Consider the following 15,395-nt stretch of genomic DNA (forward strand, 5'->3'; position numbering starts at 1 on the left):
AATATTATCAGCAAAGCAAGTTCCCAAGATATCCACAAAGGACCCATGATGAAAAATGCTATCTACACCCAAAGAAGGAATTGTTGGAGTCTGATTGCAGATCAAAGCATGTCATCTTCCACTTTATTTGCTTCATGAGTTTTTTTTATTGGATGTGTAATATATGTCTTCTGTCATGACATGAGCAATATAGAAATATGGGCAAACCTATATCAGATTATTTGCCAGCCCAGGGACATGGGAAAGGGAGAAAATTTAAATCCTAGAATGTCAGAAAACAATGGTCAAAAATTCTTTCAACATATAACTGAAAATTTAATTACTTTTTAAAAAGTGTACCAGAGCTTCTACTTTAGTGTTATAATCTATTTAGACAAAACACACAGGTAAAGAAGAGCTAACAAAAGAATCAACCAAAGTATCCAACAAAGTTACTCCTGATTTCTATAACTTTTAGACTAAATCTTAGATAAGTTTTGAAGAGAACAGGTGGCTTGCACAAAGTATGGTTGAAGATCATATGAATATATGAGAAAAAGGAAAATATAAAAAGTGAGAAAATTTGTTTCTTTAAGTTTTAAACAGTCTAAATTGACCCATTACTTCTGTTTGATTATATGTATGTAGAAATTTGTCTTGTTCCTCCTTTAAATGCTTTTTTTTTAAACCCTTACCTTCCGACTTGGAGTCAATACTGTGTATTGGCTCCAAGGCAGAAGAGTGGTAAGGGCTAGACAATGGGGATCAAGTGACTTGCCTAGGGTCACACAGCTGGGGAGTGTCTGAGGTCAGATTTGAACCTAGGACCTCCCGTCTCTAGGCCTCCTTTAAATGCTTATCCAAGATTGTAAGTAATTTTTATTTAGCCAGACACAGAGATTCAATATATTTTCCAACTAATATCAAACCTTATGAATTTGTCAGAATTTTAATAATACAGCAACAGAGTTGGCCAAAACAGTAACTGGGATCCCAGAAATTTTTTTAAATGTCTTTTTTATAAATATTGCCCTATAAAATAAAATTTAAATCACAACTTGAAAACTGATCAATATAAGAGACCTCAAGAATTAGTATTCCTGAATGTGACAAGAATGAATCAAGAAAGAGGCAGCTTGGTGGTGTAGTAAACACCAAACCAGGAGTCAAGAGGTCCTGGGTTCAAATATGACCTCAGACATTTCCTAGCTGTGACTTTGGACAAGATACTAAATTCTGTTTGCCTAGCCCTTGTCCTGTTTCTTGGGTTCATTATTAAGAGAGAAAGTAAGTTGAGGAAAGAAAAAAAAAGAAAGAATGGAAAAGAAAAATGTTATCTCCTGAATTTGCCTGACATGGAAATTTCTGACAATAAACTAAAGAGGGTATACTATTTTTTAAAATGTCACTCTGCTTGTCACAAAAGGAATTCTACTCTTCTCATGTGTTGCCTTCTTTCATGTAAAATATCAAAACTCTGAAAAAATACTGTTTAAAAGTAGTAACGTTTCTCCCCTTAGAAAAACTCCTTTTGAAATGAGTTATACATTAGTCTTCTTTAATTGTTCTAAATTACATTTCAAAACATTAGAAATGATAAAAAGTTGTAATATAGAATATTAATTCTATTAATGTTATATTAAAATCGTACATTTCTAACCATTTTGTTAAATCATTATTAAAATTCACCTCCAAGAAAAACATGCATTTATTATTTATACAACTAAAATGAAGCAATAATATACACCACATAAAATTATCCTCTGAGGACTTACCTTTCGGCAATAATTTGACTTCTCCATTCTCTTTCTTTATTTCATTTATTACTTTATGCTTCTTTTTTTCTTTTTGCTTCTCTTTGTCTCTCTCTTTAATTTTGTCTTTGATTTTCTCTGTGGAAAAAACAAAAACTGTTCATGTTAAAAAGTTACAGAAAACAAATACTTCAAGAATATGACAAGTTTATCTTTCTAAATACAACATAAGAAAACAAAATAAAAATGTATCAGAACTCCAACCAAAAAGGGTTACAGAAAAAAATGCATATCTTGACTATTGATTTCACCAATTTGTTTGGTTCTAACAATATTAAATGATGAGTTCTATGGAAGATTTTTATTTTTATTCTTATTTTTGTATATTTATTTGGTTGCAGTGAACAGTACTTTTCTGAATTAATATCTCCGGGTCACAATTATAAGCAATTATAATACAGTCCTAGCCTTATATATCCCTAAAGATTTCTTTTCTGATAAACTAAATTATTTCTGAGTCAGTAGTAAAGCCCATAAAAATCCCAATTATATGCTTTATTAGAATATAAAAGAAGTAAACACAGCTGATTCACAGAAGGTAAATTTTTCCAGAAAAAATACAATTGTGTTTTTGTCCCCTTTGCTCCTGAATATAGTCAGTCTATTTAAATGTCTTTGGAAACATGATCATTGCCAACATATGAGAAGCAGAATTTTTACTGGATAATTCTTTTAAGCACAAAGCAATATAACGCAAGAGCCTAGAGGAAGAGAATTAAATCAACTTCTAGGGAAGAGAAGGAACACTGCAACAGTGATGTGAACTGCAAAGGCATTTTCTATTTTGAAAATGAGCAAGAAATGCCTCACCCATATCTTCTCAGTACATTCCATTAATTGACTACTGCACTACTACACTGTCTCAAAACACAGCTAGAATCCTAGGGAATGACATGTGACAAGTCTAGGCTTTCAGGCTACTTGGAAGCTGCATAGCTGATCAGTGCCTTTTCTAAGGCAACTTCTGACCTTTGAAAGTTATTGGAATAAGGAACTGGTAATATGGCTACAAGATTCAAAGTAAAAAATATCTATTAAAATCATGTGGAAGAGTGGACTGATAGCCTTATTGTTAAAAAGGGAGTAATATCTGCCATGTCTATTCTTCATATGATTAATGTGAGAAAATCATTCTCTAGGCAAGTCATTTTACTTCTCTCAGCCTCAGTTTTCTCAATAGTAAAATGGGAATAATACCTATCTCAAAGGGTTGTATTGAAACCTCCTTAATGTGTTGTCTCCTCCATTAGAATATGAGCTCCTTGAAAGCAAAGACTGTCTTGTTTTTCTATTTGTAAACCAAGGACTTCAAACATAAGGGCTTACGTAATAAATGCCTTTTCAATCATTCAAATGAGATAAAGTATGTAAAATACTTTACAAACCTTAAATTAATAGTGGAATGTTGTATGTATTGCTGTTATTATTTCTTACAAGGCACTAGATTAGGCAACGGGATTCAAAGATGGATACTACAGACTTTGCTCTCAAGGAGGTTATCATCTGATCATAAGGGGATGGGAGTTTACATAGTCACATCTTAGAGAATGGCAAAGGAAAAAGTCCAGGCAAAATTTTAGATATAAAGAAGGAGTCAAAGAAAGCTTCATATAAGAGTTAACAACTAAGTAGGATCTTGAACCTGATAGAATGTGAACTCCTTGAAAGCATACATTGTTTTTGTCTCTGTATCCCTAACACTTAGCACAGTGACTGGTACAAAGTAAGCAATTAAAAAATGTTTACTAACTATATAATTCAGAAGATGGTAGCACATATCAACATAAAGAAATTATGGTACAAATAGGCATCTACTCCTTTTTAATATTTCTTAGGTGTGACATAATGTATAGAGCAATGGACTTGGGAGTCAGAAAGATCCAAGTTCAAATACTTCAGACTCTTACTAATTGTGTGATCAAGCCAAGTTACTTAACCTGTCTATCTCAGTTTCCTCAATTTTAAATTGAGGATAAAGATAGCACCTACATCGCAGGGCTATTATGAAGATCAAATAAGGTAATTATAAAGAGCTTAGTATAGTGGCTGATACTCTATAAATGCTGTTTTTAAATGAAAATAGCATATGGCTAACAGTAGGTATAGAGAAAGAGAAGAATTGGGGAATCAGAAGAAAGGCATATAATATTCTGGAACTAGTCAGTAAAGAGGCTAGCAATATAACATTTCATTATAATCTGAGGATTTCACTATATACCAAAAGTAATATAACTGGTACTCATTGATATACTTGCATTATCAAATATTAAACTATATTGCTCATAATGTTTATTAAGGCAGGGAAATGTGCAACAAATTTCAGAAATAATCCCAAATATTTTTTATTTTATTACCTAAAAATGTACTTAATCATAATATCTCAGTTTAAATATTTTCAGCTCTAAAAATTCCACATTCTATTCCATTGAACAATAAGAGATAAATATGCTTTTATCCTAATTTGCTGTTATGTCACCAAATCCTAGTCAAACACCAACCCAGGGTTATTACTCCCATCATCCATCTCCTACGCAAAGGTTTGATGAAGAAAGCTGGAAGAGGTGTCAACAACTGGGCTATTATGCCCATTACAGTTTTATATTATCTGATCTCTACTGGGTCCTAACACTTTCACTCCTTCTTAATTGATTTTGTATCTGATTCTCACAGAAACAGTTCTAAACCTTCTCTTCTCAAATTTTCCAGATTATACCGTTTTCCCCATTTTGAAAACCACAACTTATACTTTACTGAAAAAAAAAAATCTAGGAATTTAGTTTTCATCTCTCCTAATCTAATAAACCCATGTCATTCCCTACTACAATCTCTGATGAAGAGATGGTCCTCATCAAAGTCAACTGCTTACAAGTATAATGATCCCATCAGTAACCAGTCTCCTAAAGGAAACTGACCCCATTATCATCCCTCTCTTTCTCATCCCTCAGACTGGTTCCTTCTTTGTGTGTAGTTGGAATTTTTTACCTCAGGACTATGTTCCCCAGAATTCCTTTTCTCTGCATCCGCATGTATGTTTTTATGTTGAGTTGTTAAAAGTTTCTGTAACCACACCCTGAGTTTGTTTGTTTTTTTTTTCCTGCTAATGTGGCTCAAAAAATGCTCTTTTCTCTCTCTCTCTCTCACTTTAGTTTCCTGTACTTTGAGTTATTATTATTAATAAATCTTATAAAAATAATACTCAAGAGTATTTGGATATGTAATTTTAATCTTGCACTTGCTGCATACAAACATAAGGAAGTACTGACATAATCCTTCACTAGACCCTAAGCCAGTGATGATAAATCTTTTTAGAAGGGCAGGAGATGAGAAATGTCCTCAAGCGCCTGTGAAGAAGTGGAGGGAAGCAGCCCAACCAGCATCCACATCCCTCTGGCTTTCTAGTAGTGAACTGTGCTGGGGTGACAGCAAGCATGCCCACAGAGAGGGCTCTGAGTACTCGCTCTTATATGCACGCCATAGGTTCTCCACAGCACTAAGTTATTATCCTGTGTGTCTCTTCTCTTTTTCAATTAAACTCCAAGATATTGATTCCACTTCCTCTCCTTTCACTATAATGGGTGCTGGGGTGGGGGTAGGAGGGTGTTGCAGATGGGGGGGAAGCTGTCAGAAAAATTGGGAGGCAGGAGGGGACCAGGTTACCAAGGACTTTGAATGCCAGAGATTCAACAATAGCACTATACTATATTATAATTTGAGGTCTGCAAGTGCTGTTCTTTATTTCTACTTTTTCCCCAAATAAAGAGATAATGCTTAGCTACAGTACTGTTCTGATGATTCATTGTAGCTTGAAGGTGACCCTGAATTTTCAATGATGATGCCAGCAGAGTACAAACTAACAATTTTATCAAGCTGGAAAAACTTACAAAGGTACTTATATAATAGGATTTTGTTACCTGATAAATGATGAGAATTTCATTATTAAAACTGTATGTTCAGAGGGCAGCTGGGTACCTCAGTAGATTAAGAGACAGGCCTAGAGATGGGAGGTCCTAGGTTCAAATCTGGCCTCAGACACTTCCTAGCTGGGTGACCCTGGGCAAGTCACTTGACCCCCATTGCCTAGCCCTTACCACTCTTCTGCCTTGGAACCAATACATAGTATTGACTCCAAGATGGAAGGTAAGGGTTTAAAAAAAATAAAAATAAAAAATAAAAAACTGTATGTTCACTCCTCCTTCCCCTGCCTCTGATGACTGACTATATATTTTTATATAAAGTTAAATTGTATTTGTGAGTTTCACCAAGGCAGCATGGAATTGTACATAAAGGGCTGGCCTTGGGAGTCAGAACACTTGAATTCAAATTTCACCAAATCACTTAACCTCACTGTGTCGCAGTTTCTTTTTCTATAAAATAAGGGGATTAGATTTGATGACTTATAAAGTCCTTCCAGTTTTAAATCTATGATCCTATGAACACTTTTTTAGGGTAACTTATCCAAAATTCCAACAAACTTTTGGAATACAAATGTTTTGTAAAGTTGATACTACGTTACAATAAATGGTCCAAATTGTCTATAACTAACTACCCAGGGAGTGGGAAAACAGATTATCAAATTGTAGTATAAAAATATAAAATTATTTATTGCACCGGAAAAAAACAAAAGAATTCAGAGAAACAAGAAATGAATTGTGTGAAGTAAAACAAAACCATAATCTACATAATAGCCACTATAATATAAATGAAAAGAATAGTCAATAAATGCTTACTAAGCAACTATGTGCTAGCAACTCATGGATTCAAATAAGAAAAAGTCTCTGCATTCAAGCAGCTTCCAATCTAATGAGGAAAGACAACACACAAAAAGGAAGCTGAATAGGAAGAATAGAGAGAAAGGAGCTGCCAAAGGATAACCCTTAGCTCTAGGAGCTCAAAACCAAGCAAAGAGCTGGCTAGAAATTCTGAAGGGAAGCTTTGGGAGGAGCTCTTTTGTCCTGCCCCTAGAATCAGAGGCATATATTAGAGGTATAGAGATAGCAAAGTTGAAGCAATTCCCACAATGAAATTTTTGGTAATGAGCTTACCCTGGAGGTAACATGATGTTCAAGGAGTGAAAACCAAGCAGAGCAGCTAGTAGGAAATGAAGAGGGGGGAAAAAAACCCTAAAAGCGGAACCCTGTATTTGTTCTTTGGAATCAGAACTTGTATCAAATTCTGCTTCTGCTGCTTATTGACAACATGTTTTAGGGGGAAATCACAACCTCCTTGAGGGCATGTTTTCTCATCTCTAAAATAAGGACTTTGGAATGGTGGCCTCTGAGGTCCCTTTCAGTTCCAGAACTATGATCCCTTTGATAACAAATGGTCCCAGAAAAAAAGAGATGAAAGAAATAACACTTAATTCCCTTTATAGACAAAAGTGGGACAAGGGAGCTGTGAAATATCAAATATACTGTCAAAATAGGTTATCTGTGCTGCTTAATTCTCTCTAATAATTTTCATTTGTTAAAAAGTTTATTGGGTAGCAGGAATGAAAGGTAGAGAATAATTCCAAGAAAGACTGAGGTGAAAACAGAAAACGTCAATAAAATCCACTTTTAGTCAGATAGATATGACCTTACATTCTGATCTATTCATAGTTTTGCTAGACACAATTATATTGATTTTTTTTATTTTTTTTTTTATTTTTTAAACCCTTACCTTCCATCTTGGAGTCAATACTATGTATTGGCTCCAAGGCAGAAGAGTGGTAAGGGCTAAGCAATGGGGGTCAAGTGACTTGCCCAGGGTCACCCAGCTAGGAAGTGTCTGAGGCCAGATTTGAACCTAGGACCTCCTGTCTCTAGGCCTGGCTCTCAATCCACTGAGCTACCCAGCTGCCCCCTATATTGATTTTTAATAGGTGGTCCTCAACCTTCACTACCTAACTGTCCCTGCTAGTCTATCTGATGCGATTTACTAAAGGAGTAAACTGAGATGGTGATATCAAAGTAGTTAATTTAAAGAAAATGTCTTCCAACACAAGTGTTCCACTTGCAATTTTTAAAAATAAGAAAACTGAACTGAAAAAAGTCTGATCTTAATACCGATAAATCTATTTGGTGATGGTTCTAACAAGAAAATCATAGAATTTTAGGACTAAACATCATGTATTATTTTCAAAAAGATAATGGGATAGCCTATATATATGTATATGTATGTATGTATAACTTATACATATACTTCACCTGAAAATAATAACCTTTGGAAATTTAATTCTATCGTTTTTTACAGGATACTCTATAATATGGTCACATAATGAATTTGTTCTGAATAAATATTTATATCATATTTGGAAAGTCTGCCAATTAGTTGGCAGCACAAAATAGTTTAAAAAAAAAAAAGCAAACCACTAGCCTTGGTTATGAGACTTGGCTTGTTATCTCCAAGATCATGTTTCCTTACATTTCTCAAAGAGCAGACTAGATCTCATGATCCCCAATGTACCTTTTACCTCAAATTTTATTATTCTACGAAAATTACAAACTATTTAAAGATATTCTAATTGCATTTGGTTCTAGAACAAACTATAACTACTAGACATTTTCTGATTAAGCAGTTATTGCCTATTCCTATTTTTGTTTAAAACAACACAAATTCGGGGAATTTTTAATAAGACAGGTAGAATGTCCTATGCTTTGATAATTCATGCAAAAAATATTTCTTCATAAAGATAAAATAAGGAAGTTCAAATTATATGGCACTTTCCTCCTTACAATTCTGAAAAGACAGACTGCTCTGGATAAAGTCTCTAGAATAGAAAAAGGAACAGAAGGTTGAAAACAATTCTGTGACAGTTAAGGATTAACTAATCCTAAATGACAGTGGCAAGCGTGTCTTAGGAAAGTAAGATATAGTAAAAGCTGTTAAAAATACATGTCCAGATTGTGACATGATATAAGAACGGCAGTACTAGCAGAATATAGCATAATGAAAATGGGGGTGAGGAGGGACTAGGGTAACAGAATACACATGAAAGCAAATTAACAATAGCAAAATAGGCCTTAAATGATCAGGTGTTCTTAGCAGGTATAACAAAATAGACCTAAAATGAACAGGTGTTCTTAGCAAGTGTATAGTTATGAGTCTTGCCATACGGTATATTATAGTCTGTGAAGAATTAAAAATAAGTATCACAATAAGAGCAATGGAGAGTTACATGGCTAGTATGAACAGGGTGCAACACATAAGAAACCTAAAAGACCTGGAGTAAAATATATCACTAGGGAAATGCAGGAACAAAGAAAATGGGATGATCATACAGCAAGTACAGGTGGATAGCTGGATCCTATGCTGGCATCCTTAAGATATCAGGAGAAATCAAATACGGAAATCATTACCATCACCTAGATTCTTATGGATAATCTGCAACCCTTCTAATTCTTCTATTTCACTCTAGAGGGAATAAACTAGTTCCATGGCTCTTCCAGTTAATGGTAACAGTCTAGGTGACACCCCAGTGCTACATAAATGGGAACATTACTGCTCTTTACTTGTCTATTAGAGTTTTCTTTGCAATAATAAGCTAAAGGACTAAACACATAATCAAGTTATCTAAAGTCATTTTAAAACCAAACTGCCAATTACAAAATCTTTTCTGGACTTGAATAACTTTCATTTAGCCTAGAGCATCTTCAGTGACAAAAAAAAAAATAAATATCATTTCATACTGCTAATTGGTGTCTTGTATTCTGTCACAGAAATACACTCACTATTTCAAATAATCAATTTAAATGCTCTTCAAAAGAAATGTTTGTAAAAAGAAGAAACTTACAACTTCAACCATTATGTGCATACACAAAATAACAGTAAATCAAATCTGAATAGGTACATTAAGAGAGATATAAGAGGACAAGAGCTGTTCTTTTATCATATACCAATCTGGACATGATATATGTACCAAGTTTGGTGTCAGGAGACATGAGCAACCTAGTTACTCTTGATGAATTGAAATCCACCTGGTTCAAATTAACTTCATGCAGATATGGAAGTAACTGCCAAATGTGATTGTTGAGACATAGTAATATTTTTAAAATTTAGGAAAACAGGACATGTATCACAAAACTGAAAAAGGGTGACAGTGAATTTTTCAAAAGACCAAACTGCAAAATATGAAATGGATAATTTTGATTACATTAAATTAAAAAGTTGCTGTACAAACAAAACTAATGCAACCAACATTAGAAGGAAACATCAAATTGGGATACAATCTTATAGCAAATATCTCTGACAAAGGCCTAATCTCTAAAATACATAAGAATTCAAAGCATTCCCCAATTGATAAATGGTCAAAGGATATGAAAAGGTAGTTCTCAGAGGAAGAAATGAAAACTAAATACAGTCATATGAAAAAATGTTCCAAATCATAATTGATTAAAGAAAAGCAAATTAAAACAACTCTGAGATACCACCTCACACCTATTAGATTGGCTAATATGACCAAAAAGGAAAAGATAAATATTGGAGGGAATATGGGAAAATTGGCACACTAATCCACTGTTGGTAGAACTGTGAACCGATTCAACCATTCTGGAAAGCAATATGGAATCATGACCAAAGGGCCATAAAACTATCCATACTCTATCTATCCCTTTAAGCCATCAATACTACTACTGGGTTTATTGCCAAGAGATCAGAAATAAGGGAAAAGGACCTACCTACTTATATAAAAATATTTTTAGCAGCTCTTTTTGTAGTGGCAAAGAATTGTAAACTGAGGGGATGCCCATCACTTGGGGAATGGATGAACAAGTAAGTAATGGTATATGGTTGTGATGGAATATCTGTTATGCCATAAGAAATGAATAGGATGAGTTCAGAAAAAACTGGAAAGACTCACTAGAATTGATGCAAAGAGAAGTAGACAGAACCAGAACGCAGTATGTTGTAGCAGAAATATTTTAAGATGATCAACTGTGAAGAACTGAACAAACTATTATCAGTAAAGCAAATTTTCAAGATATCCACAAGGGATTCATGATGACAAATGAATTTTATTCTATGTCTTTAATCTTTGCCAAAAAATGAGCAAGTTCAGTTGATTAGCAGAACAAGGTACACATAATAGCCAAAGAAGGAACTGTTGGAGTTTAACTATAGATTGAGGCATGCCATCTTCCACTTTATTTTCATGAGGTTTTTTTAATGTGTATTATATGTCTTCTGTCACAGTATGAACAACATGGAAATATCTATTACACATTAAAGCAATGGAATAACCTATATCAGACTATTTAACACCTGAGGGAGAAGGAAAAAAATCTGAATTGCAAAATGTCACAAGACAATTGTCAAAAATTGTTTCTTAATGTAACTGAAAACAAATTTAATAAGGGAAAAACACTGTATCAACTTACAAAAAATGTAGAAACTAGAGCCTGCTATTGGTATATGGGCTAGAGAGCTTGACTTTGACATCTGGGAAAATTCTAGAAAGGATAAGTGATAATTGGTGAACAATGAGAAAGGAAAGTGATCAAAACATATTTTATCAAGAACAGGTCATGCCAGACTAACCACGTTTCTTTTTTTGAAAGGTTTATTAAACTACTAGATGAAGAGAATGTGATGTAAAGTGGACCTAGATTGGAGAAAAACCTGTGTTAAAGTATTACAGTACTTGACTGAGAAAATGGAAAGATACATATTTTCACAACAATACAATCAGATGAATTTGAGGGGAAAGGAAAGACCTAAGAGTATTTATACAGTACCTATTTGCCAGTAGACACTGTGCTAAGTGCTTTCTCAAATATCTTATCTGAACCTCATGATAATTCTGCAATGTAGGTGCTATTATTATCCCTATTTTACAGTTGTGGCTGAGAGGTTAAGTGACTTGCTCAGGGTGAGGCTGCTATTAAGTGTCTAAAGCTCAATATGAATGAAGGTCTTTCTGATTTCAGAGCTCTCTATCCACTAGCTGCTTTATCTGATGGCTAAACTCAAAGAACAGTTATTATTGGTTTCATGTAAATGTGGTAGAAAGTCTCCAGTAGAATACCTCAAGGATTTGTGCCTGACCCTGTGCTTATTAACATTTTTAATCAATGACTTAGACAAAGTCTGCTCAACAAATATACAGATGACAACACACTGAATGAGAATAGTCAAGGTCCAGAAGAATTTTGACAGACCAGGGCAGACATGTCAAAGCTAGCTGTTAGAGAGCCAGGCTTAGAGACAGGAGGCCCTAGGTTCAAATCTGGCCTCAGATACTTCCTAGCTGTGTGACCCTGAGCAAGTCACTTAACCCCCAAAGCCTAGCCCTTACTGTCCTGGAATCAATACACAGTATTAATTCTAAGATGAAAGGTAGGAGTTTAAATAATATTAATAATAAATAAAAATACAAGATAGATTATATAAATTTGAGGCTTTTTAAATCAATATGTGGCCCCAAGGATCTATTCTATTTGAGTATGACACCTTTGGGTAAAACTTGATATTCATTAGGGATTTGAAGTCTTGTACTTGGATTTTTAAAAAAAATCAACTTCACAAGTACAAGATCTAGAAAATACAATTAGAGAGTAGTTTGCCTGAAAAAGCGCTAGAAGTTTTGGTGTACTCTTAGTTCAATGTGCCTCAGCAGTATGATACAACCCAAAAAACTAATGCAACCAACATATACTTAAGAGGAGCACAGCTTCCAAGAACAGAGATGTATGTGATAGCTCTGCTCTCATCAGACCATTTCTATAACACATTAATACCATGGAAAGAATACGGAGAAGAGTAGTAATTAAGTGGTGAAGGAACTTGAATCCATGACACATTAGCATGAGGTGAAAGAACTAGGGATGTTTAGCCTAAAGAATAGAAGACTTCAGTATCTTCAAGTATCTGAAAGGCTATTACAGGAAGAATGATCGCATTTGTTCTATTTAATAGGAGAGGCCAAACTCAGGACAATGGGTAGAAGTTGTAAAAAATACTAGGAAAAACTTCCTAATAATTAAATCTATCAAAATTAGAATATGCTGGCAGGAAATGAGTTCCTTCTTGAATGCATGAACAAATGAATAAGCATTTAGTAAGTACTCATGATATGCCAATAATTATACTTAGCTCTAGTAATGCAAGGGTAAAATTAAGGGCATTCTCTGCTCTCAAAGCGTTTACATTCTAATTGAAAGAACTTATTATGTAGTAAGTGATAACTAGTAGACTGGAAGATCTAAAGGTATAGGACACTCTTTGTAAAAACTGCAGTAATGATTTGAATATGGTTCTAGAACTATAATGTGGTGATGGGATGTGAAGAGATTAGAGTCATGGAAAGGTACCAGGCAAAGTGGTCCAAATGCAAGATGTCCCAAAAGTCTTAGTGCCATTTAAAGTTTTTAAAGTTTACATTAGGATTAGGCTTAAAGTTTATCTCTGTACTAAGATTTTTGAGGCACCTTATATACCACATGTACTCACCAATCAGGAAATTGGGGCTTTAAGGCAGAAGTTGTTTGGGTTTTGTTTTGTTTTTTTTAATTTTCATTTCCTCATTCTATATTATCTTATTAAGAAAGCAAGGAATACAATAACTTAATACACACACATGCACAGTCATGCAAAATATATTTCTGCATTTGCCATGTTTGGGGGAAAAAGCAAAAAATAAAAATAAAAAATAAAGGTAAAAAATACAATTTAAGCTGTACTCCAAGCCCATTGGGTCTCTATCTCAAGGTGGATAGCATTTTACATCACCAGTCATTTGGAACTGTGGTAGACACATTGTTTTGATCAGAGTTACTAATTAAATCTTTCAGTTTATTCTTCTTACATGATTGTTGCTTCTGTATGTACTGTTCTGCTGACCACTTTCTGAGGCAGAAGTTATAAAGTTGAAGGAGTTGCTTCTACTACAGAGTGGTTGCTAAGACAATGGTGAAGTAGCAAAGAAATTCAATTACTGACTAGATGATTATTTTTCAAGTATGTTATATAGTAGAGATTCTTTTATGGTTTGGACAAGATGGTCACTGAGGTGTATTCTAGCTTTCCAAATAGGTGATTATAAGAATCCTGTCCCAGATACCTACTGTCTATAAACCCCTCACAGCCTCATTTTGCAAATGGATCTTACTATTTACACTTCACATTACATACATACAGGGTTACTATGAGAAAATCAAATCAATAAGTATTTATACTTATTAAAAACCTAATCTGTGCCATAGAGGAAAACCTTCTGTTCTAAACACTATAAGTCAATTATTACTAAAAGCTAGAAAATCATTACTCTAGTTTGAAACACTGTTAAGAAATGGACCTTTGACATTCCCCTAATGTAATATCTTGAGTGCAGGACAGTCTCCAATAAACAGTATTCTAAAAGACTGATTAACATATTTCCACAAGTGTATCAAACTAGAAAAACTGAGTATTTATGAATGAGACCTACATAAAGCATCTAATTATTACTTTTCAACTTATAGGGAAAAAACTCACTAAATAATTAATTCAACTTTACATCAATTTTATATGATAATAAAAAGCAGTATTTCAAAAGATACCTTAATTTTACTGATAGAGATAAAATGTTCTCAAAATGTAGTCCTCAGACCCCATAAAAGTCCCCAGTAGCATTTTTCCCCTTTAACCCTTACCTTCTGTGTTAAAATCCATGCTAAGAATTGGTTCCAAAGCAGAAGTGCAGGTTTGCCCAGGGTGACAGCTAAAACGTATCTGAGTTCAGATTTGAAACCAGAACCAGCTCTCTATTCACTGAACCACCTGGAAGCCTCATCTGATATCCTTTCCATGGATCACTACAATCAATACTATTTTCATAACGCTACTAATACATTATTTGCCTATTAAAATAATCTTCTTGGGGGCAGCTGGGTGTCTCAGTGAATTGAGAGGCTGGCCTAGAGAAGGGAGGTCCTGGGTTCCCAGTCTAGCCTCAGACACTTCCTAGCTGTGTGACTCTGGGTAAGTCACTTCACCCACACTGCCTAGTGATTCTAAAACAGAAGGTAAGGGTTTATTAAAAAATAAAATTAAAATGTTTTTAAAATAGTCTTGGAGCCCAAAGGGAGAGGCCTTGGTCAGGTGGGAACACAATTGTAGCCATGGGCTCCTCCGGGGGCTAGGTGTGGGAGAGCAGAGCAGGAGGGTCCTTCCGCTCCCTCTCCCACCTCATCTCGAGGTGGAACACTGGTGAAGCACCAGTGAGGCACTGCTTGGCCTCTGTACATCCCCAGCCTTGATTAGACTGCTCCTTCCAGCCAGAGTGCCTGGAAGAGGCCAGCAGGCAGGGTCATATCACTAGTCACTTCTAGCCAGACAAGACAGAGCCATATTGGAGGGGGGAAGGGGCTTCTTCACCTACCTCCCCACAACCCAGGGATCCTTGTCCTGCTACCCCCACCACCCCAACTGCTGCCCCCCAGCCTTTCCCCTGTTGCTGCTGCCCCAGCTACCAGCTGGAGACCACCCCACCCCCTGCCCTTTGGCCTAGGCCTCTTTCTTCCACCACCAGGCCTCAGTCTGGCCAAGGCTTCAGGACTAGGTGAGTGCCTGGGGCTGGGGTACCCTGCAGGCCCTGAGCATCAGCCTGCTCCCCCCTCCTACTGGTGGTACCCAGCCCCCTCTGGGGTT

General features: G+C 35.2%; 1 protein-coding gene across 1 annotated transcript in view; it reads right to left on the reverse strand.

Moving 5' to 3' along the window:
- The window catches only part of RSBN1L (round spermatid basic protein 1 like), a 111,685-nt gene that overhangs the window by 68,661 nt on the left and 27,629 nt on the right, over positions 1-15,395 (reverse strand). The window contains exon 2 of the mRNA XM_001370926.4: positions 1,755-1,871. Coding sequence (XP_001370963.1) covers positions 1,755-1,871 — 117 coding nt within the window. The remainder of the gene's footprint in view (positions 1-1,754; positions 1,872-15,395) is intronic.

Source organism: Monodelphis domestica, chromosome 5 (assembly GCF_027887165.1).
Source record: "Monodelphis domestica isolate mMonDom1 chromosome 5, mMonDom1.pri, whole genome shotgun sequence".
NCBI classification, from domain to species: domain Eukaryota; kingdom Metazoa; phylum Chordata; class Mammalia; order Didelphimorphia; family Didelphidae; genus Monodelphis; species Monodelphis domestica.